Raw genomic sequence first — 21,537 nt, 5'->3', positions numbered from 1 at the left:
TCAATGAATTGTAGCTATTAGAGAAATCTGTGCAGAGCACAGTGGGCACTAAGGAGTGACTTGAGGTCATCATATGTGAGCTGAATCTTGAAAATGGGTTGGGTTTCATGAAGACTTTATGGTTATAAAACAGGGCCAGGAGGAGAGGGGCTTAGGTATTCGGTATTGAGTCTTATTTAATCTTCATACCAAATCTACGTGTCAGTTTAGATTTTGGAGTCACAGGTATTTGGGTTCAAATTCTAGCTTTGTCATCTGTGAAGTGTGTGACCTGGGACAAGTTACCTTATCTCTCTGTGCCTCAGATTCTGCAGCCTAGGAGAGAGGTAATACTAAATCTCTGTTGTAGGGATTTTTGTGAGGACGAGGTGAACTACTAGATGCAAAGCATCCAGCGTGCAACGAACCCTACAGATGCTTCTGTGATGATCATGATTAGCAGCATCATATGACCAGGAAGCAGGCACAGCAGGATTCTGGAACATGGCCACAGCCTACAGCAGGTGAGGGGCAGAGCTGGAACCTGTGCTTGGGCTGTGCAGCTCAGAAGCCCATGCTCACCTTTCCTGGTTCCATGGGGGCTGCTGCTGCTGCCCCCGATCTCAGCAGATATCCAAAGCCACCCAACGGAAGATGAAGTGCACAGAAGTAGGTGTGAAAGGCCTCCTCGCCACATATGCCATGTCCTCGCCTCTCCAAAGGGAGAGGCTGCAAGTGGAGGGGAGGCCGAGGACAGGGCCTGGGGAAGTCCACACCGGGGACAGCAGCAGACAGGAGGTCCCTCAGAGAGGTAGGAGGTCGAGAGAGAAAGGGGTCTGGACACCAGAGCAGGGCAGGGTCTCAAGGAGACGCAGCTGATGGAGGCAATCTCAGAGAGAGCCAGAAGGAGAAGGGGCCAGGAAAGGACGTGGGTTTGGTGACCAGGACGTTAAGCAAGTGGGCCTCAGCCAGAGGAAGGGTTAAATTGTGCAGAAGCCGAGGTGACCACACGTGTAGAGGAGATGAAAGCAAGCTCCTTTTCACAAAGTGTGGCTCTGAGGCAGTGGAGGTGTGGTGGCACACAGGAGGGACAGCTGGCCTGAGGGGCTTATGGTCTCAGAGGCAGATGCCTTCACTTATCTTAACGCAGGGGTGGAGAATTTTTTTCTTTCAAGGGTTCCCATTCTAGGTGGAAGAATCAATCAAAGGCCGCACACTCAGGAAGTCATCTGATTTGTTTCCTGGCATGTGGGTGGCAGCTTTTTGGCCTCAGCACCAGCCTGGGTGCAAGTGTCTCCCTGGAGCTGGATCTCTGCAACTCCTCAGTGCTGCTCAGAATGGAAAGTAGATTTAAGTGGCAAGAAAGACCCACAGCTGAAAACCATGCAAACCGCAGAGCTAGGGGGTCTCCAAGGATCCCCACTCTGGCCCCCTGCAGGGTCCCCTCAGGCTTCCTGGTCCCTGTGGTTGAGGAGCCCAGGGATGAAGGTGGGGTGACAGCACCACGGGGCTCCAGAGAGCCTCCTCAGCGCTTCACTGGGGGAGAGGCAGCCCCTTCCTGACAGGAATGAATGAGCAATCTTAAGTCAGCTGTGCCCTCAGAAGCTTCCAGCAGGCAGCACTATGTACCTGTTGCCCAGTTTTAGAGATATAACATTGTTATCTACTGACTTAAAAATTTTTTTAAGAAAGATACCAAAGTATTCTATTTCTGAGGAAACAGTAAAGCCTGCTTTTGCTCCCTCATGGGGCCAGGCAAGAAGGAGCAATGAGGAGAGGAGAGAGCAAAATGGGAACAGCCAGGGGACAGACCCTGTCATGCAGAGGCAGCCATCACGGCTGGCCGGGAGGCCCCATGTGCGACAGGGAGAGGTGGGCTCTGTCTGGGTCCAGCTCCCTGCACCCACCTTGCAATGACCTGTGGGCATCACGGTAACGATCTCCTGCTATGGCTCCGCTTTGAACTGTTAATTAGCTCTTCAATAATTCAGACTGTTTCTTTCTACACCATAAATGGCTGATGTTTTAAAATTTAAAGTTTATTTTTGAAATAAGGGACAATTCTCTGAGGCATTTGGGATATTTTGCAGAACAGAAGCTACTTGGGATTTCAGGACATGTCTGGAACATGGACATGCGTGGTCTTTTTCTAACCACAGAGCACACTCCCGGGCCGCATCGTCCAGGTGCCTGGCGGGTGCCAAGGAGCTGGAGTTGCTCGCAACTTGGGCAGGACACAAGTGCACCCACCAGACCAAGATGGCAATGGTTCCAGGAAGCAGGTGCCAGCACGGAGGGCTAGCTACACGAGGTGGGGGGAGGCCCAGCGGCCCAGCGGCGCAATGGGAACAGCACATGCCAAGGCGTAGGGGGGCAGGGGTGGGGGGGATTTCTTGGAAAGTGGGAGAATGTTCACTCAGCTGGATGTCAGGATGTTTCCAGCACATCTGGACCTGGAGAGGCCACAGAGAGAGTGGAATGGGCACTCAAAGTGGCTGGGAGCCTCATACGGCGAGCTTGGAGCATGGACTTTGGGTGCAGCACCGTGACCGGAAAGACTCACAGACTAGGATTTCAGCCCTAGCTCCCTGACACTAGCCAGGGATTTCAGGCTGTTGGAAGTGGGAAAAGCCTCACAGGAAGTCCTGGGACACGTGTCCCTGACCCCTGCCTGTGGAGAATCATCCTGGGAAAGCACCACCGGGCGACATACTGTCAGCAGCACTCCCTGCTCAGCTGGCGCCCAATCCATGCATGCCCGCTGCATATGCACTTGGGGTTCTGACCCTTGGGCCAAGGGACAGGAAAAGGGGTATTTAGTGCAGCCCTGCCCCTTAGAAGCTTGGCTCCAGGTGGCATGAAGCAAACTGTGGTCCTACAGGACCCACACGGTGGACACCCAGTGCTCAGGGTGCTGTTCCAAGCATTTGACATGTACTAACTGACTTCATCTCACAACCACCCCACGGGGCCATAACCCCCAGTTTGCAAAAAAGAAAGCTGAACCACAGAGAGGCTGAATAACCCACCCAGGTTTATGTAGCTAGTAAGTGGCAGGGTGGGGACAAGACCCAGGCGTTCTGGCTCTGCAGCCTGTGCCTTGACCTCCACTCGCACTTGACTCTGTATGGCCTCCCCCTGCTCTCCTGCCCGCCACTGCTGCTGCTCACCCTTCACCCCAGCTCAGCCTCACCCCCTCCAGGAAGCCCGCCTGGGGTCCCCTGTCCACTTCACAGCAAGCACTGCTCCGTTTAGAAAGAATCTCTGTCTGCCTCCCAAATGGATGTGGGATCCTAGAGGACAGGGGTCTTTTTCTTCTGACAACTTCCACAGTGCCTCGCACGTGTAGGGTGGTCCAGTCCCCACTCTTACTTCAATTGAAGCAGCTAAGCCTTTGTCTGTTTAGATTTCATGTGAGATTTGTGACAAAAAAGACCCACAACTAAAAACCATGCAAATCATAGACCAAGAGGTCTCCAAGGATCCTCAGACTCTGACCCTCTGCGGAGTCTCGTCTGGCTCCCTGGCCCCTATGACTGAGGAGCCCAGGGCTGGAGATGGGGTGACAGCACCACATTTGGGGGCCTCCATCCTCAGCACTTCAGCCGCTTCCTCCAGCTCCCTCCCAACAGCACTGGTCCACGGGGCCTGGCTGGTGAGGGGTCTGCCCAGCTCACAGAGCTCTCCTTGAGGTCTCAACAACTGGACAGCAGAGGACCCGACAGGGACCTTGTGGGAGACACGATGCTCTGCTGGGTCTGCTCTCCCGACAGGGCCCTCCGTCACCCATAGTGAGAAGGAAGTGCTTGCCTGGAGGGAGACTCTTCTGTGAGGACAGTGGAGGAGGCGCTGTCCTCTCTCTGTCTCCGTGTCAAGTACTTCTGGGCAGGGGACGCTGGGAAGCAGCAGCTCAGGGCAGGGGTTTGGCCACTTCAAAGGTGGAGAACCCCGAGGTGCCCAGACAGCACGCGGCGTCTCCCGGGGTCTGGCCGAGCTGGGGCTGAGGAGCGGGTCTCCGCGGCTCCCGGGGGTGGCTAAGTGTGATTAACCGGAGCCCTGAGCGCGACAAGGCTGGTCCTGTTTCCCTCTGATTTGCAGGCGCGAGGCGAGACCGCGGCCCAGCGTCCTAACAGGCCAGAGTCACTGCGGAGTCCCTGCCTCCGGGGCTGAAGGACTCACCCTGGGGCGGATTTATGAACCGGTCCCCTGATCTGCAGGGCTGCGCTTCTGTGCTCACCGGGCAGGGACATGTGTCGTAGGACTGGTTTCTTGAGCAGCCACCAAACCCAACCACAGTTGTCAGAGCAGGAAGGAGGTGTTTAATGTCTCTCCAGAAAGAGGCCCAGAGAAGGGCAGCGATTTGGCCCAAGGCCACGAGCCACTGGTGGCAGCATCAGGCAAACTCGGGGTCTCGGGCCCCGGTGCCACCTCCTTCTCCTGGGGGCCACCGCCTCTCCCGGGCCTCTCCCTCCGCAGTGCTCGGCTCCCAGGGGCAGGAGGGGAGTTTACCCTTATGGGGGATTGGCAAGCGTGACCTGGGCCCTCACGGGGACAGCCGGGGCCCCAGGGAGCAGGTGTCCTGCTGCTCGCCGCCCACAGACAGGCTGCCTGGGCCAGCAGCGAACGGTGGCATCCAGTTTCACACGGAGCCACACCTCCAGCCCGGTCTCTGAGTTGGTATTTTGGCTGTCATGTGCCATCTCTGGTCGTCTTTCTCACTTCGGTGAGAAACTGGGTAGGAAGAAGGGCCCATTTATTGGGTCCCCACAGGCCTCCAAAAATGCCAAGGGGCTCTAGCCAAGAAAGTTTCTGTCCAGGCTGCCATTTAAAATGAACATCCATTGGCTTCTCTGGGTGACAACCCAAAGGTTGAATCCCCGATCTCCCCAGCCCGCGGTGGCGGCTGCAGGGACGGACAAAGGAGGGGACAGGACAGACAGGACGTGAGGCCAGGCTGAGGGGTGGGGTGGCGGGAGCCGAGGGCGCTCGCTGTTCCGGCTGCCGCTCCAGCACCTTCTATGTGGGCCTGTCTCCTTCAACATAAAAATGTCACCCTGAATTTAAATGACCTGTCCTTCTGGGAAATTCTTCCCAGCGACAGGACCGTTAACGTGAAGAGTAAAAGAGAAACAAGGTGGCAGTTCAGAATCACTGCTTTCGGGGGGCTGCCGAACTGACAGCCCGCGGACAGGTCCTGGGGGGACGGGCCTTATGCCGATCTGCCAAGTGACAGGAGCATTGCTGGACAAAGTTCCTGCTGGACATGAGGGCAAACCGTCCAGGAGTGATTTTTTGCAGAACCAGGCCTCGGGGAGGTGGTGCACGAAGCGGAAGGAATGGCTTTATGCGTGAAAGCTCTGTGGGCAGAGCAAAGGCGGGGGACACAGGGGTTCGCTGGAGGTGGCCCGGCTCGGCGACGGGTGCAGGGCGGCGCCAGAGCCGGTTTCTGTTCTGCGCCCGGTCGCGGAGCTTCCCTCGCCGACGGCGCGCGTCACTAGGGGGCGCTCGAGCCCTTCCCGAAAGCGCCTCCGCGGCCGCCACCGCCTGCGGGGACGTCAGGGACCCGCCCCGGACCCGCCCCGTGGCCCACGGCCCCCCTGCCCCGACCCTCCTCGGAATTTCAGGAGGCAAATTGTCCTAAGACCCTGTCCGCTGAGCCACCAGATGCTGGGACAGCCTCTCATTCCCGCAGGAGCCAGAGTCCCAGGACGGAGGCCAGCGCAGCGGGAAGCCCTCCTGCCCTTGACTCCTGCCTCGTGCCGCCTCTCTCGGTGTCTCGGTGTCAGGTCAAGGCTGACAGTTTCTCTCCCGCCATGTCATCACTGCATCGTCTCTACGTTCTGCAGTGTCACTTGTCAATGCTGGAGATGGAAACATAAACCCCAGGCCTGAGGGTTTGCGTTTTTGTTTTGTTTGTTTTCCTGAACTTGGAAATCATGTCATAGCTGAAGGGAGGGGATTTTTCAAATCTGCTTGTTTGTAACCTTTTGTCAATAAGTTAAAGATGAAGGACTCCAGCTCCCTTTGACTGCCTGAGTAATGGAAGTCCATCTGGTCTACCCAGGGAGCCGTGTGGGTGTCCTTCTGTCTTCGAGGGACACGTGGTCACATGCAACCTGATCAGTTGCCAGAGTAAATCTACAAAGAGAGAGCGCGGGAAAGAGAGGGAAGGGCTGCATGGGTTAGAGACAGCAGTCCTGGGGACAATTTTTGTAGAACAGCCTCTAGAACAGGTAGACTAGAATCTCCCTAGTAGTAGTTTTAGAGGAAAATCTGGGGTAGGACTAGTTCTTCATTGACACTGTCATCAATACTTGTGCGATGAACCCCAGGTCGAAGACTGCCCCAGAGCAGTGCCATTTTCAGCCTTTCAGTCATGTCAAAGAACTTGTCATTTTCACTGCTTGGGCATTTATGTTCCCCTCACACCCCACTGATAAAGTTAACATGTGAAAACTTTAAAGAATTCATTTTGACCCAGTGGACCACTTGTAAATCCTGTCAGTTCTGTGCAGTGAGTTATGCTGTATAGAAATAGCTATTGGGGGTGGAATTTGGGAAATCTGCAAATGTGTAAAAGAATGCGATTTCGCTTTTAATGCAGGCTGAGCTCCTGTGGACGGGGCCTGCTAAAGCTCAGCTCGCAATTCACCCCATAAGCAGGAAGACTGTACCAAGCTACTCTCTTGCCCTAGAAGTCACAATTTATGCTTCTAATTTTAATTTTCCTCAGCTTACATCCCAGAAGGATTTATTAAATTTACTTTGTGGAACCCATTAACTCTAAACTCTAGGCTTAGAATCAGTTTATTGTAAATTCTCCACACACAAGACTCTAGGATTCCTATATTCCTCCATGACAGAATTTTAAGTCAGTTCATAAATGAAAAGGTTTCCTCAATTTACCTAAAAGTTACTAGTAATTAACTGACATCAAGAGACCATTGCATGCCGAGGTGGTGGAAAGCAAGTGAGAAGTCTGCAGGAAAAGATATTTATGTGGTTTAAATGAGAAAGAAAATTCAGATGGCTTAGTGCCTCTTTGGTACTCTGGCTTAACTTGGTGGCTAAAATGGTTAATAATGACTAATAACTAATTTTTATTTGTGGGAGCTTGGTAAGATGTCTAAAGCCAGATAAATAGCTTATGGAAAGTCTAGGTAAATAGCCCAATGGTTTTTCTTTTAGAAATTATGTGCAGTCATGAACAGTGCATGGCAGACTTGCCTATTTACGATGAGGGCGATGAGCAGCTAGGAATATTGTCAGGCAGAGGGGAGCGTAAGACACAAGCCTTGTTAGTGGGTCGGGGGCATCTTAATATAATGAAAAACACACATCATGGCTGCAAATTACGGCAGCTCTGGAAAGACCAAGTGCTCTGTGGGAATAGGGGTGGTAAGGAGTGTTTCCAGCCCCTCCCTGTGTCTTTTTATCACACTATGTGATGTAATGGAGGGTGCTAGCTTCCAGGAAATCTCCGTCCATCTCGGCCTGAGCCACTTCTGTGTACTTGGACAACTCACTCAAATTTCTCTAAGTGCTTTCCACCTCCAGCTTCTAGAATTTGATGCATTCGGTGGACTGAGGTGCTGGAATCAGATCGCTCCTCCCAAGGACACTGGGACAGAATTTGGTTATCATGGAAGGGGTCAGATATTGCTATGATGCCCATCAAGGCTTCCCAGGGATGGGCTCGCCCCACTCTGCTGGAGCTCGTGACACACATCTCTACCTGAGGTGGGGGGTGGTAGCTCCTGCTGTGGGTGGACCTTACCCTCTGCACTACAGCAAGCGAGCTGCTGTGAGCACTACCCAGGGGGTTTTGCCACAGACAGAACATGATGTGGACCAGTGCCTCCTGGCTTCCTCTTTTGGATCTCTCCATTCCCAAAGCACATCAGATTTGCTGTTCAATAGGCAAGAGAAAGTTGCTGCATTCGGGAGTAGTCCAGGACAAAACGAGAAAGAAAAGATGGTGAGCAGAGATGGGTGGGCATGGGTAGGGAGTTCAGCCAAGACAGAATCCTCTCCTCATCTTTTGAAGGGTTTGAGGACTGGTCTTAATTAGAGGTGCTTTTATTCAGGCGTTGTACTTAAGTTCCAGTCCAGCAGTCAGAACTCATGCAACTGGTAGGCGATGTGTGATGAACCTAACTAGAGGAATGCAGATTTCATGGCTTGGGGCAGCAGCACATCCCGTACCCAGAAAACAGAATTTTTATTTCAATTTTTATCCCATACCCATACATATAATTTTTATCTACACTGTTGTTTTTCTTTGTATTTCTTTAGACATTACTTGTAAGGAAAGCAGTATAGAGAGTAAAAGTAGTAATTCACCTGTGTTTTTCTGGATTTCCTGTTTTGAGCATGTTAAACTCTGTTTTGAGGAGAAGAAAATAGATGACTTTGCCAAGTGGAGTGACCTGATTCTTGTTGGATCAACATGTTATCAAGTTGAGGTTGTCACTACAAAGCAAGTGTGATGAAGTCTGCCTTTTCAGACTAAAATCAAAGCTCTGGCCTGCCAGCTCAGGATTGCTGAACCAAGCATCCCTTAATCAGCCAGTCTATATGTAGATTTAGACATCTCCAGGAGGTTTCAAGCCTATCAGGCCCAATCTGATTATTCCAATCAAGTGTTTTAATTAAGCACACTTACTGCCAGGATCACAGGAATGAGGCCTGCTCTTAAGAAGTAATGGGCAGCGATTTTTTTTTTTTTTTTTTTTGTAATTCTTCTTTACAGTTAGAATGTTTGGCTTTGTGGGGGTGTATTTAACATTTTTCTAAAGCAGGCCATGGGAATAGTCCCCTATGAAGTGCACTCCACTGAGCCGGCAGTCTGGTCAGTAGACAAAAAAATAAATAAATAAAATAAAATAAAGATATTAGCAACTGGGTTGCAGGTGAATCAATCCCCGAACAACTGCATCCGTTTGCATCCTTCACGTTAAACATAAAAGCAACATTGGCTAGCCCGGGATTTGAAAAAATATATAAACACACACACATTGGGTTGGTTTTTATTGGAATGCCTAGATGCAATCTATAGTCATCAAGTTATGGAAAATTCAGGTCACATATAAAGTTAAGAAGGCAAATGAAAAGAACAATACAAATCAGACAAAATTTACATCTCAAAATATCATGAAAGCATTTTGACTGGCTTTGCCTAAAATACTTTGAATATCAATTTCTTTTTTGTAAGCTAATTCTTTTCGTTGTACAGTCCCCCACCGCCCACCCCCAACTCTTAGAAAAAGGTCGTTCGTTTACATATTCCCCAAGGTCACTATTTCTTGTAAAAGCATGTCCAGATCACAAGTCTTTTTAGAAAGAAATAGGCTCATTATACCTACTAACAGGACACTAATTGGGTTGATTTGACGTCATCTAAATAAGCACCAGGAGATACTCCAAACCGGTTATTTATGATGCCAGTGTAAAGACCAGTCCATGTCGAGAAGAGGTTAAGACTATGATTTCACTTCTGTCATGTGGTATACTCTTTTCATGGTCAATACATCAGAAACATTTCTGAGAATTTAGACTCAGAGCCTATTTCACCCAAAAGTACTTACAGCATGCTAAATACAGTCCTGCAGAAGTTCCATTGAACAAAACTGCAAATACCTAAGTTAACAGTTAAAAAATAAAATGTAAAACAGAGCCATGTTTATGTGGTTTGAAATCTCATAGTTTTCTAAATTTGGGCTTCATAATACTTGCCAAAGGATTTCCAGGATAAAAAATATTAATGCTAATCTGTGCTTTCATTCTAATAAAATATCAGCATTCATTAGAAGATTAATTACCTTGGTATGCTCTACCAAATACACAAAGACAGTAATAGCACTGATACTGTAAATTCAGTAGCTATTTCGAAACTTTCCCAGCCAATCTGTTTAATAAACACGCCTACTGTGCAATTTAGAGTATGTGATACATACAAAGCAGTTAGAAAATTATTTTCAATACATCACTTGAACCTTTATATTTACGACATGTTGACTTGCTATGTTTTATCACCATTATACATAGAGGAAAACAGTGTGTACTATAGCTCAATGAACTGAGAAATATTTTCTAAAAATATTTTTGTGGCTGAATTTAGTGCGCAGGAAAGATTCGTCAGAGAGGCCGAGCGACACAGAAGTGCAGAGGGCGGCTGTGCTCGCTCCCGCACAGGAGCAGGGGGACACGGCTATCAGCTCACTTCCAGATGGACCTGCCACCCCCGGCTTCCCCGAGACAGAGCAGAGGCTGCCATGCAAACCAGCTCTCGGGATGGTTGGGTCATGTGGGCTTATAGGAGCTTGGGTCTCCATTTTTGTCCCTCTTGGTGACCAAGGGTCCAAACCCAAGACTTAGCAGAGTGACCCTAACTGGTCCCAGTTGGCTCACTCACCACCCTCCGTTTCTGCTGTCTTTCCTAGATCTTAAGACACATGTTTACCGTCACAACATCAGATCCTTTCCTCCATCAGATGTTTCCCGAGCACCTGATGTGGTCTCCGTCCTCCATCACGAAATGGAACTTCAAGGAACAGTAACAGTAAAAACCCTGTGGTTAATGATATCAACTCCCCAGTGACTTCTAGGGCTGGGAGAGGGCCAGAGAACCCCTTCTCCCCTGGTTTTTCCTGTCTTCTGTTACACTCCACCAGCCTTAGGTTTCTGCTGTGCCTCTTAGTTGACAGTGGTTGAGGACACTGGCTTGATGAAAAAGATTAGGGAGAGAAAGGGGCAGTTCTCTAATCGGCCACCACGTAGGACTGCACTGCCCTATCCATCTAGTGACAGAAAGTTGCACTTTTTTTTTTCAACCTAATACAAAAATATTAACACTTCTGGACATTATAGGCATAAGTTGTTATATCTCTACAATATAATAATTTATACTGTACAGCTATAACAGATAACAAAAGGTGCAATCCTTTTTAAAAAATCACACAGTTCACATGTTTTTATCATTTTATTTTTAAGTATAAACTTTTTAAACACTTTACATAAATTAACTCCTCTGAGACTAATATTTGATGTACAGTAAATTGTAATTCATATAAAAATCCATAAACAACTTGTCTCACATAATTTACAAAAAAATCAGGGTTTCCTTTGCTTATCAGGGACAAGGATTCTATTTGCCAGTTTTTCCCCAAGGCAAGCCACGTCAGCATTGTAAAATCCATGATTAAATCCCCGCCGAAGCAGAAGTCACTGTGCCCATGTCCTTTTCCAAAGCAGCACAGGGAAAGCAGCTGGCTTGTCTATGAACAGTAAGTTTGCCCCCCATTTAAAAATGAGCAGAGATCTCGATCACATCCTACGCACAGAGACGACTTCTTGTAAGCAAAGGTCCACAATTCGGTAATATTTGGAAACACTGGATGCATTTTTTGCCCCCTTCGCTAAACACAGTGCCTCAAAGGAACAGATGGCCTGGAGCACAATGTTCAGGCCTTTTTCCCTCCCCTTTATCATTGTTTTCTTTTAATGCTTCCAGTCCCACGGGGTGCAGCGAGATGCGTATGTAAACATATTCTTTAAAGCCGATCACCTGTCAGGTCATTCAGGGCAAGAGCTGTCTTGGTTCTGTTGGGGGTTGGTGCGGTCACAGCAGGGTCGTCCTCCGGCCCGTGTCCGGCAGCCCTTGGCCCGGCCGTTACCTCTTGCCGATCTCGCTCTGGCGGAGGAACTGGACGTTGTTGGCGCTGTCGGCCAGCTCGGGGTACTGCTCCACCGAGAGCACGTAGTAGCCGTCGTAGCCCTGCACCTTGCCCGCGCTCAGCAGCTGCCGCTTCTCGCCCTCCGTCCAGAGGCGCGCGCCCTCCTCGCCGTCGCGCACGCGCTGCTGCTCGCGCGCCCAGGCCCGGGCGAGCGCGCGCTGCCGCGCCTGCTCCAGGACCCGCGCCTTCTCCTCGTCCAGCGTCATGCCGTAGCGCACGTGCAGCGCCAGCGCGCCGAACTGCATCTCCACGTCGGCGAACCTGCGAGTCCTGCCGTTGACCACGGTCGTGGACTGCGACACCGTCACGTTGATGCCGTTCTCCAAGGCCTTGCGGCCGCTCGTCAGCCGCAGCGTGCCCAGGTCGCTCTCGGGCGTGCTGGTCTTGATGAAGTAGTGCGTGTCCTTGCCCTCGATGGTGAAGTGCAGGTTCTCCAGGTAGAAGGCGTTGTTGAGCACGGCCGCCACCTTGATGCAGTCCTCGTTGGCGATGTTGAGCACGTTGGTCTGCACGCGGCCCTGGCTGACGGCCAGCATGACGCCCTTGCCGATGAGCGACTTGACCGTGGCGAACCACAGCCACGACGGCTCGCCGCCTCCCTGGCGCCGGCTCACCTGCACCTCTGCCATCTTCCCCAGGGACAGGAAGGCCTGGGCTTGCCGCGCCACTTGCTGCTGAACCCCGAAGATGGGCTGAAAAAGCGAAACACAACAGGGGGCAGGTTGAGAGAACATCGGTGGTGGCACTCGGTTCCCGGGGAGCCTGGGTGCAGAGCGCCGCAACACTCACTACAGCCTCCAGGGGTGCTGCAGAGATGAAGAGGCTAACGCGATCCTGGGGGGAGGAAGGCACGCGAGGTCCCCCGCCCTCGAGGTGATCCAGATGGGTTTGAAACGCAAAAGGACCTAATTCCACCATGTGTTACTTAAAAGCGTTCTCGGTTTCTAATGTGGGCAAAATTCTCATGGTTTTAGCTTTTCTCTTACAATTTCTAGGTGCTCTTTTCCCACGCCCACCCCAGGTGGGGAGCCCAGCTATCAGGCCCTCCATCCAAGGGAGTCCGAGGAGAAAGCACCACACAGAGAAGGACTGAGAAGGCTGGGGATGGTCAGGGCTGAATCACTGGGTCCCATTTTATCTACTTGGAAATGCTCGTGCCTTAAGCCTCTCCTGGTAAGCACACGTTTCAGCTTAAAATCGTCAGTGTAACTGCGAACTGAAATGCACAGGATGAGTGGACAGTGGGGCAGCTGGAGAAGAGTATTTATTTCTTTAGGAAAACAGTTATTTTCCACGGATTTAGGGACAGTGGACCCTCTACACTGGCAAATGTTTTAAGTTGGGGGCATCTTAACTCAGCCATTATGCTACCAGATGTTTGTCTGGCCAGTGTTTCCCAAATGGAAACATCTGTTTCATTTGCAGCAGTGAAGGAAAACATTTGTTCTTCTGCACTTGGGGCAGCCTCAATGTCTTTGCCAGTGATTCCCTCAGCTGTCCTTATGGTACGCTTCTCTTGACAGAGAACATGAACAATACTTAAAAGGCTGCCCAGGAAAAAAGTTGGCAAGTCTGTTTGTACAGTTAGACTTAAGCGTTTTCAGACATGTTGGAAAGTCATACATAATTAGGACGTTCATGGTCAAATGCATTAGGAAGCTTCAGTGTGCCCTCATGGCACTTTTATCATTGCAGATATATTTGCAATTAGAAATGTGAAAACAGCTCCCAGACCCTGGAAATTTGATGGGTTTGGCTTTTTAAATGTAAAGGTGACATGTGAAAAAAGATTTGCTTTTATGTTAAGTATGAAACATGTACCAGAAAACAGACGTACTGGCACTGGATATACTGTGTACGTGTTTTATCCTTGATTGGCTTTTCTCTCTGTATTCATTGAAATTATAGGAAATTGCTTAAGGGGGGGAAATCAATCTGTCTAAGAAACTGTACTCTTCTCCTTATCATTATAGGGTAACCCAATTTCTTGATCTCTTAATTATTCTTGCTTTAAGCTAGAAATTCTGGTGTATTGTTGTGCATTCCTTTCTGATCTCTGAACGGTGGGAATTAAAAATGCCACTTTCTAAAATGGCAGTTTTGACTTTGCAATTTTCCATTCGATTTCTTTTATTTTATTTCTCATAACAGTTATTGGCCTCCTGATCTGTTATTTTCAGAAAATTCCATGAACACCTGGTTGTAGGTGGAGCCTTACCAGAGGACATTTTTTATTTTTAATCTTTTCCCATGAAACTGCTGATATTTTAAGAGGCTGAACTTTGTGGCACTGTTTGCGGGCTGCTAATTTGTAATATGAATCCCCTCCCCTCCTGTTTATTGTATCCTTGCCTTCAGGTCCCAGGTGCCGTAAATGTGCTTTCGTGGGGTTCTCTGTAGAAACCCAGCACTCAAAAATGAGCTTCTCCATTTTATTACTTTTTGATAATTACCTTTTTAGCATCGCTAAAATCAGATTTAAGACTGTTTAACAGGCCCCTGGTTTGCTGAACAGAAATGCAGAGGAAGTATTGTTTTTCTTCCCTAAAAGAGTAAAAAAACTAAAAACTGGTACAATTCTCACAAGGGTAGTTTAATTAAATATGGGTAAATAAGACACAAGTAAACCGTTTATCACCTTCTCATAGTTTTGCTTTTTGTTTCTTACCGGTATATCATCCCACTGCTGACTCTTCACAAGTTCATAAGAAGGTTCTGTTAAATCAAATTTGGGAACGGGGAATCCAGGAATAGCATTGTGCAGATGGAAGCCAAATGTCACCAGCCAGCTGTTAACATCTAGGAGAAGAATGTTCAAAATAAAAGGTGTTAGAGTTTATTTTATTCTTTCATAAATTTAAATTCTTACCTTAAAAAACACAGTTTCATAGATAATAATATAAAAAAGCACACATTTGCCTTCATTCTACAATCCAAAACCTAGTCACTATTTTTAGACATGAAGACAATAACCTCAACAGCAGAACTATGGCAAATGCTACCGAAAATGCAGAGAAACAGATACTCACTTAGACTGGATAAACTGTCATACGTGCTAAGTTGCATCCTGTGCTAGTAATAATGATAAAGAGGATAATAACAATGCACAGCAGCATGAAAAAGACATAGTTGTAGAAAATAAATGAAATTTGTTTTGTAGTTAGTAAAGGCTGGTCTTAAACAGAAGTTGTATGTTAATAGCTTTCAAAAGCGATTGCCCAAGGATATGCAGACTTCCACAACCCATTTTCTATTAATAAAACCCCTAAATTGAGAGTTAAAATCAACAGTTGATTCTTAATCAAAGATGAATGCTGAAAGCTGGCAAAACTGGCCAAGGGCACAGAAGTTCTGACTACCATCAGTTACGATTTCAAAGGCTCACTGTGCACAGGTGGAGACAAACTTTTTGGGGAGAGAACCTGGAAACCTTTAAAATGGTATTTTAAAATATTGCCATGTGACTCCAAAAGCCATTAAGTTCAGAATAAGGTTTTTATTCTTTTCTGGAGGTTATAATGTTACAGAACTACTCAGCAGGCTTGCAGCTTTATGAGTACAGTTGGGTGTAGATTATTTTATATATTAAGCACATTGCTGGAAAATTTGAAATTGCATTTCACCTAATATATTTTATGCTGTTCCATCTCTCTTTTGATGTTTTTCAGAAAATGCTGCTATGGCATTCTCTACAGTCCATGTTGCTAGGAGAGGATGAATTCAGGAGCTGTGGGCTTTCCAGCCTTTCAGCTGGCCCCTGTCAACACCCCTTAAATAACGAGTGGTAAATGCTTGTCAGAATGATGGAGAGCCACTTGTTTCCTATTTCCTTCTCTAGAGCACAAACTCTCACCTCATTGCCAGGCTGGCAGCTCCTTTGTCTAGGCATCATATGGCTATAAAACCAGTGGTATTCTCCCTCTCTTAAATGGGGTGGTGGGAGAAATAAATCCCAAGTTGTTCACATGGGATGGAAAGTGATAACTTTTTTTTTTTTTTTGTGAGTGTATATAAGATTACAGGGGAGGTCTTATGTTTTGGAGAAAATTCTTTCTTCCAAATGTTGGAGTATTGGCAGCAAAGATTCTCTTCCTCTGAACAACGTCTGCACAACAGTGAAAATCAGAGGATCTTAACTGTTGGAAAGTACTGCCAAAATAATGGGATTTGAATGCAAATGTGTACTGAAAAACCCTGAATGAGAGTACCATAAAGGTGTTGAAAGAAGGGACTTTCAGCAGGTTCACATGGAAGAGAGATATGTGAAGCTTTAGGCAGTCTAGAAAGATAGGAAGCAGATATGAAATGAACATGGAGGAGCATGTTGAGAGCTGTACTGAGAACTGCAAGAACAGACATCTCGGCACACCTCAAATATTAAGCTAGAAAAGAGGCTGCCTGAAGGAGCATCTAACACAAGCCAAACTGAAACAAAACAGAAAAACCCCAATCCAAACCAAACAAACAACAGCAACAACAACAATAACAAAACAGGAAAAAAGAACCTTCTTCCAGGAAACATAAATGTGTTAGTGAGGTTAAATATGGCAATGTAAATCAGGAATGAAAGGTGGAAGCAGGAGGATCCAGAATTCTTGAAGAAGAGAATGAGGGAAGAAGTCAGCTCACTAAGGGGAACTAGAATAGGTCTTGCAAGGACCTTGTCTCTGTTTTACATCCTGCTTGTTCTGTGGTGGCGGAAGTGGGACCCGATGTTTTAAATCTTGCAAAATTAAAATAGTAACATGCACTAAACTTGGAAAGATCTTAAATTCATACCCTGAAAATCACCCCATATTGGTGGAAAAATCAGTGTGCCTATTAGTAATGTCACTGTGTGAGAACTGCATGACATGGCAGTGAAGATGGTGGAAAAAGAAGAAGTGAGAACAAAAACTGGACTCATTGGCTATGAAACTGATGGGAGAAATTGCTCCATTGTTGTCCTGAGGTGATGGTGGTGAGGAGGGAGTTAAATATCTCCCAGGGGTGAGATGGTGTGTCACACTGTGTTGTTTTTCACACTGTCTCCATCAGAGTTTTACACTTGTATTAAAAAGCCCAACATTACACATTTGTACGGTAGTTAACATTTAATTCAGAATTGCATATATTCTTGTATTTTATGCCACAAGATAGGCATTTTATAGTTAAGGAAACAAACTCAAAAAAATTATGTGACTTCCCTAAAAAGCCACACAACTTGTAGGAGAGGAGTTGGGACTGGAACTCTGATTTTGGGAATCTGAATTCATCATGTTTTCTGTTCCCTTTGTCACTTCCTTACATGATTGGATTCTATGTCATTTCAAAAACTTGGGGCCTTGGGCACTGACAGAATAAGTAGCACCTATATCTCATTTTCCCTTTGTGGTTCCTCTATGGTTCCATAGAGAAATAAATATATTTAAAAGGTTAGGCATTTGATTTTGCATGAGGGAAGTATAACGTTAAATCAATTGCAGCTATTTTACATATTAATCTAATGATAACAGTAATTCAACCCTTGGAAAGGACAACAAAATATGCTTACCTGTGATGTAGTCTTTCACATCGTGGATTTTGCTTGCGGGGTTGTTATTCCTAAACATATATAGGTTAAAAGGAGCTGGGTCCTTCCCAATTCTTTTCCAGATTTCTATGTCAGGCGTTGTCCATCGTCCTGCCAAAATGTCATAATCTCTTTCTCCAAAGTGGATTAATTTGGTGAGTGGGTCATATAAGCCACCATGAAATCCAATTACCAGCTGAAAGTCAATATTGGAATCAAAATAGATTTCACCATATGCAGTATACTGAATCTGTTTTAGCATAAGCCCATTGCTACTGAAAACAGCCAATGGTGTTCCTGTGTTATCCGATGCAATGTAGAATTCATCCCCACTGCTGATTTCCATGGCAAACAGATGTCCTTGGAGATCATAATAAAGGGAGGTAATTTCTGAACTTGAGTGGTTGTACACATGAGTAATCCTGGTGGGGTAAGTTAGGTCAGCATAAAAAAACTGCAGGTGTTGTCCTAGACTGGTTTTGCTGGAAACACGCCTTCCCAGGCCATCATAACGATAGATCACTGTCCAGCCACTGCCTTTACTGTAAACTCGAGTTAGAAGCCCCTTGGAGCTGTATTCAAAGATTTCTGTCCCTCTTTGACGTAGGAAACCATCTTCATCCAACCGATACTGAACGTCCCCCAGTCGAGTGATTCTGTCTCGCAAGTCATACCGAAGAGGTGTCAAACGTGCACTGCTACTTGGGTTTAGTAAATGGAGGTTTCCATTCAGATCATAGTTGTAACGCCACATGATCTTTTCATTTAGGTAAACTGTTTGGAGCTGTCCATCAACATCATATTCATAACCATATTTAGTAGTGTTGGCAAAGGGCCCTATTTTAATCTCTCTCTTAGTCACCCGACCCATGTTATCATATTGAATTGTAATCCAGTACATGAGTGACCTGAATATCTCATACTGAATTTCCTTAATGCGGCCATGAGCATCAAAGTGCTTCGTATAAGTCATTACAGCTGTGGAAATGATCTGGTTAATATCATAATATATAACTCCAAACTTTCCAAACTGCTCGACTTTGCCAGAAATGTCATCAAACTGATAGAGATCAATGGGCAGTGGAGTTTCATTGATGACACCCTGCATGCTGGTCACTCGAAAGCTGTTGTCATAGCTATAGTCAAATCTCGCATTTACCATCCCGTCCTCACTAAAGCGGAAAATCTGTCTGTCAATCAGGGGGCCAATTTGCCTGTATCTAATGGTGCAAATAAAACCATCACTCTGGAGGTTTACTGTTTTTAGGACTCCTGCTGTTTCATCATAGGTAAAACTGACTCTTGTGCTATCATATAAAATTTCTGAGAGCCTGGTCTGCCTTCTATATTTGAATAAGACCCTCCGACTTGTACCCAAGAAGGCCGTTTGCAGGAGCAGCCCTTCTTCATTGTAGTCTGTGATGACGGAGGCATTGCTTTCTGGGGGGTTGTATATGTTGCGGTAGTAGCCAATGGATCGGATGGTCTGCATGGTGTGGCGAGCCACACTGGGCATGGTGATGGCAGACAGGCGGTCCCACATGTCGTATTCAAAGATGTATTGCCGCTGGCTATGAAGCAGAAGAACCATGGACTGTACAAAAGAGAGCATATTGTTATCCAGGGTTTGTGAACAGGGGAAGCAAAAGCAGATTAAGTGACCACAAATATACAGAAACATTCTGCTTGAGAAAATGATTTCCATTTTAATTGAGTTATCCTTGACCTTACATGTTGTTAACGATTCCTTCCCTGCCTAATTTGCTTGGGTGCTTAATTGTGAGGGTTTCTGCAATTAGTGGCTCAAGATTCATAATGTGCTACTTGTCATGATCGTACCATTCTTTTTCCAGGCACTCGCAGCCAACCAGCAGATTGTCAATGGATTTGGACAAGTCATAATACAGGCATGAGCAAAGCTGCTTTCAAGACAATATTTCAAGGAGAAAACAGCATATGGGAAGCGCAATCCTATCCATAATTAGCAATTGTTTAGCAAGGTGGCTTCTCCTCCCTCCTTTGACTGAAGAGCTACTCAAACCATGGTTTAATTTACACCGTATTTGGGGGAGGAGCAGAGCATTCAAAATATTTTATGAAGAAGAGACATAAAATTAGCCAAAAATGGGTAATGTGTACATGAAGTATCAACATCAACAAACATTGCTAAATTAATCACATGGTGAATGAAAACTGTAAAAGCCCTTAAAAGAAATATGAATTGAGATATGTGTGAGATATGTTTTTTTTTTTTTTTTTTCAAATTCTTACAAGGCATCTGTACTGACAATAAAATCTACATTTTGATATTCCCTTTTGTGGATACCCAATCTGATTTGTACCTCAGGTGCTACGAGAATGGTTTCTGGACTACATACTGCTTTGGTGCTAAATTAAGAAGTGCATACATATATAAATAAAAATAAGCTCTATTTTGCATGTAATTGCAGAAAAATAAACGATATTAATTTATTAGGCCAGTAGGAGAGAAGGGCAACCCTGAGGCTTGTTAGGGCTAGTTAAGTAGAGCTCAGTGATGATGCAGGGCTTCCCTCGGAGGAAGCTGCCTCTAACCCGTTAGACCAGATGGAACGATGGCAGGACAGGGAGGATGGTCACGCTGGGAGCCCTCCCGGGTCTTATCCCTTTGCTTCTGACAAAGAAATGCATAATCCCTTGTCCAAGGCCCCTTCTTTTTCTCTTTATTTTTCATCACCTTCTTCTGCACGACAAAGGCTCCTGTAGAATATCCTCTGTGAGCATATCTAGGCTAATTTTTGTATGCAGGTTGTGTAGTTTGTGACTCGAGAGTTGTTCCTAATAGTCTGCATTCTTCCGAGGGAGGCTTAGATTATTGCTGAATTCACAGAAATTAGTACCTAGTTTTGCAGTCATTTAAAATCATGTTTGGCTGGCGGGTTAGCTAAGGTGGTTAGAGTGCAGCCTTGTAACACCAAGGTCAAGGGTTTGGTTCCCCATACCAGCCAGCCGCAAAAAAAAAAAAAATCATATTTGATGGTAGTTGGTAAAATATTTCTTGTTTTGAAATGGATAAGTTAGTGTGCCTATCCTAGCAAGGAAATGGAAATAGTTCGGGTAGACTTTAGGGGTTTGGGAAAGGCAATGAGAAAGGACTCATTGGCTTTCCTGATCTGCATTGTTGCATGAAGGTGATCTTGGTTACTGCCTTGGTCATTTCTTGATAGCAGCTCTTATCAGTGATATTCTCCTTCACTCCCTTTAAACATTTTTGTCACATTATGATCACTACTATCAATTTCAGGGGTCTGGGTATTTATATTTCTGTTACTCTTCCCTGTAATATATTTAAATTGGGAAAACTGTTCCAGAATAAAGCAGAGATCCTCTCCCACTTGGAGAAAGTGCCTTGGGGCTTGTTGGGCTGAAGGTGAAATACTTCCCAGGTGATGTCTTGGGGCTTGTTAGGTTAGAGGGTGAAATACTTTCCAGGTGTCAGAATTTGTTCGCAGAAAGATATATATGTAGGCGGCTTGCTTTGTGTTCTCCCAACAAATAACCAGTTGAATATAGAGTAGGATGTTTAGCATGGAGAGAATTTGTCATCTAACATGCAGAATCCATTGTCTCAAGGGTGAGTCTCTTCGAAGGAGAGCAGACAGGTGGGTTTGCAAGAGGAGAGACTGGCCAGGAGGGTCTTAGCTGGTGGCATTCAGAGCTGGCAGGCACCTCTACAGTGAGCTTTGAAACTGGTTCTTAGGAAGAGCGGTCTGCGATTAGGCCACCTAGAATCAGATGGGATGGTTCAAATGTAAGGGGTTCGGTGAGACCGACGAGTTGCGAGGGCACGGCTGGTGGAGAACAAGACTGCCTGAGGTGAGCACAGCAACGATGCGGATGTGAGCTTTGGGGAAGAATTTAAGTACGGGGGGAGGCAGCCACTGTTTGTACTTAGGCTGCTGTGCACTTGGTGCTGGAGTGCTCTGAGGTTTGAGAGGTATCAGAACTCCAAACTGGATCATTTTCTAGTGCTAATGCTTCTTTCAAAGGCAAGTGAAACATTCCATGAATATGCTCTTTGGTGGATTATATTTCTTAAGAAAGGAATTACAGGGAGGTCATCCTTTCCCTTTTCTTCCTTTTCTTTCATTCTCTCTTGACCCCAGTCAATACCCCAGGCTGCCCGTTGTACAACTTAGCATTTTGCACATGTGTAATCTCTAAGTCTTCATTTTTGGTATTATGCATAGTTCTTAAGAATGGGCAGAAGCCGAAACTAGGATGCTTACCTCT

The 21,537-nt window shown here is 46.5% G+C and overlaps 2 protein-coding genes across 3 annotated transcripts in view; one reads left to right on the top strand and one right to left on the bottom strand.

Moving 5' to 3' along the window:
- DCTD (dCMP deaminase) overlaps window positions 1-19,184 on the top strand; it is a 112,091-nt gene extending 92,907 nt beyond the window's left edge. Inside the window, exon 8 of the mRNA XM_063077417.1 lies at window positions 19,119-19,184. Coding sequence (XP_062933487.1) covers window positions 19,119-19,178 — 60 coding nt within the window. The 3' untranslated portion in view covers window positions 19,179-19,184. The remainder of the gene's footprint in view (window positions 1-19,118) is intronic.
- Window positions 11,564-21,537, bottom strand: part of TENM3 (teneurin transmembrane protein 3) — a 335,936-nt gene continuing 325,962 nt past the window's right edge. For both annotated transcript variants that reach the window (XM_063077415.1, XM_063077416.1), the window contains 3 exons: window positions 17,248-18,859; window positions 14,383-14,513; window positions 11,564-12,406 (listed from right to left, as the gene is read on the bottom strand). In XM_063077415.1, coding sequence (XP_062933485.1) covers window positions 11,651-12,406; window positions 14,383-14,513; window positions 17,248-18,859 — 2,499 coding nt within the window. In that variant the 3' untranslated portion in view covers window positions 11,564-11,650. The remainder of the gene's footprint in view (window positions 12,407-14,382; window positions 14,514-17,247; window positions 18,860-21,537) is intronic.

Source organism: Cynocephalus volans, chromosome 13 (assembly GCF_027409185.1).
Source record: "Cynocephalus volans isolate mCynVol1 chromosome 13, mCynVol1.pri, whole genome shotgun sequence".
Taxonomy (NCBI): domain Eukaryota; kingdom Metazoa; phylum Chordata; class Mammalia; order Dermoptera; family Cynocephalidae; genus Cynocephalus; species Cynocephalus volans.
Note: the sequence above shows the minus strand (reverse complement) of the source record. Positions and strands in the feature narration are given on the sequence as shown.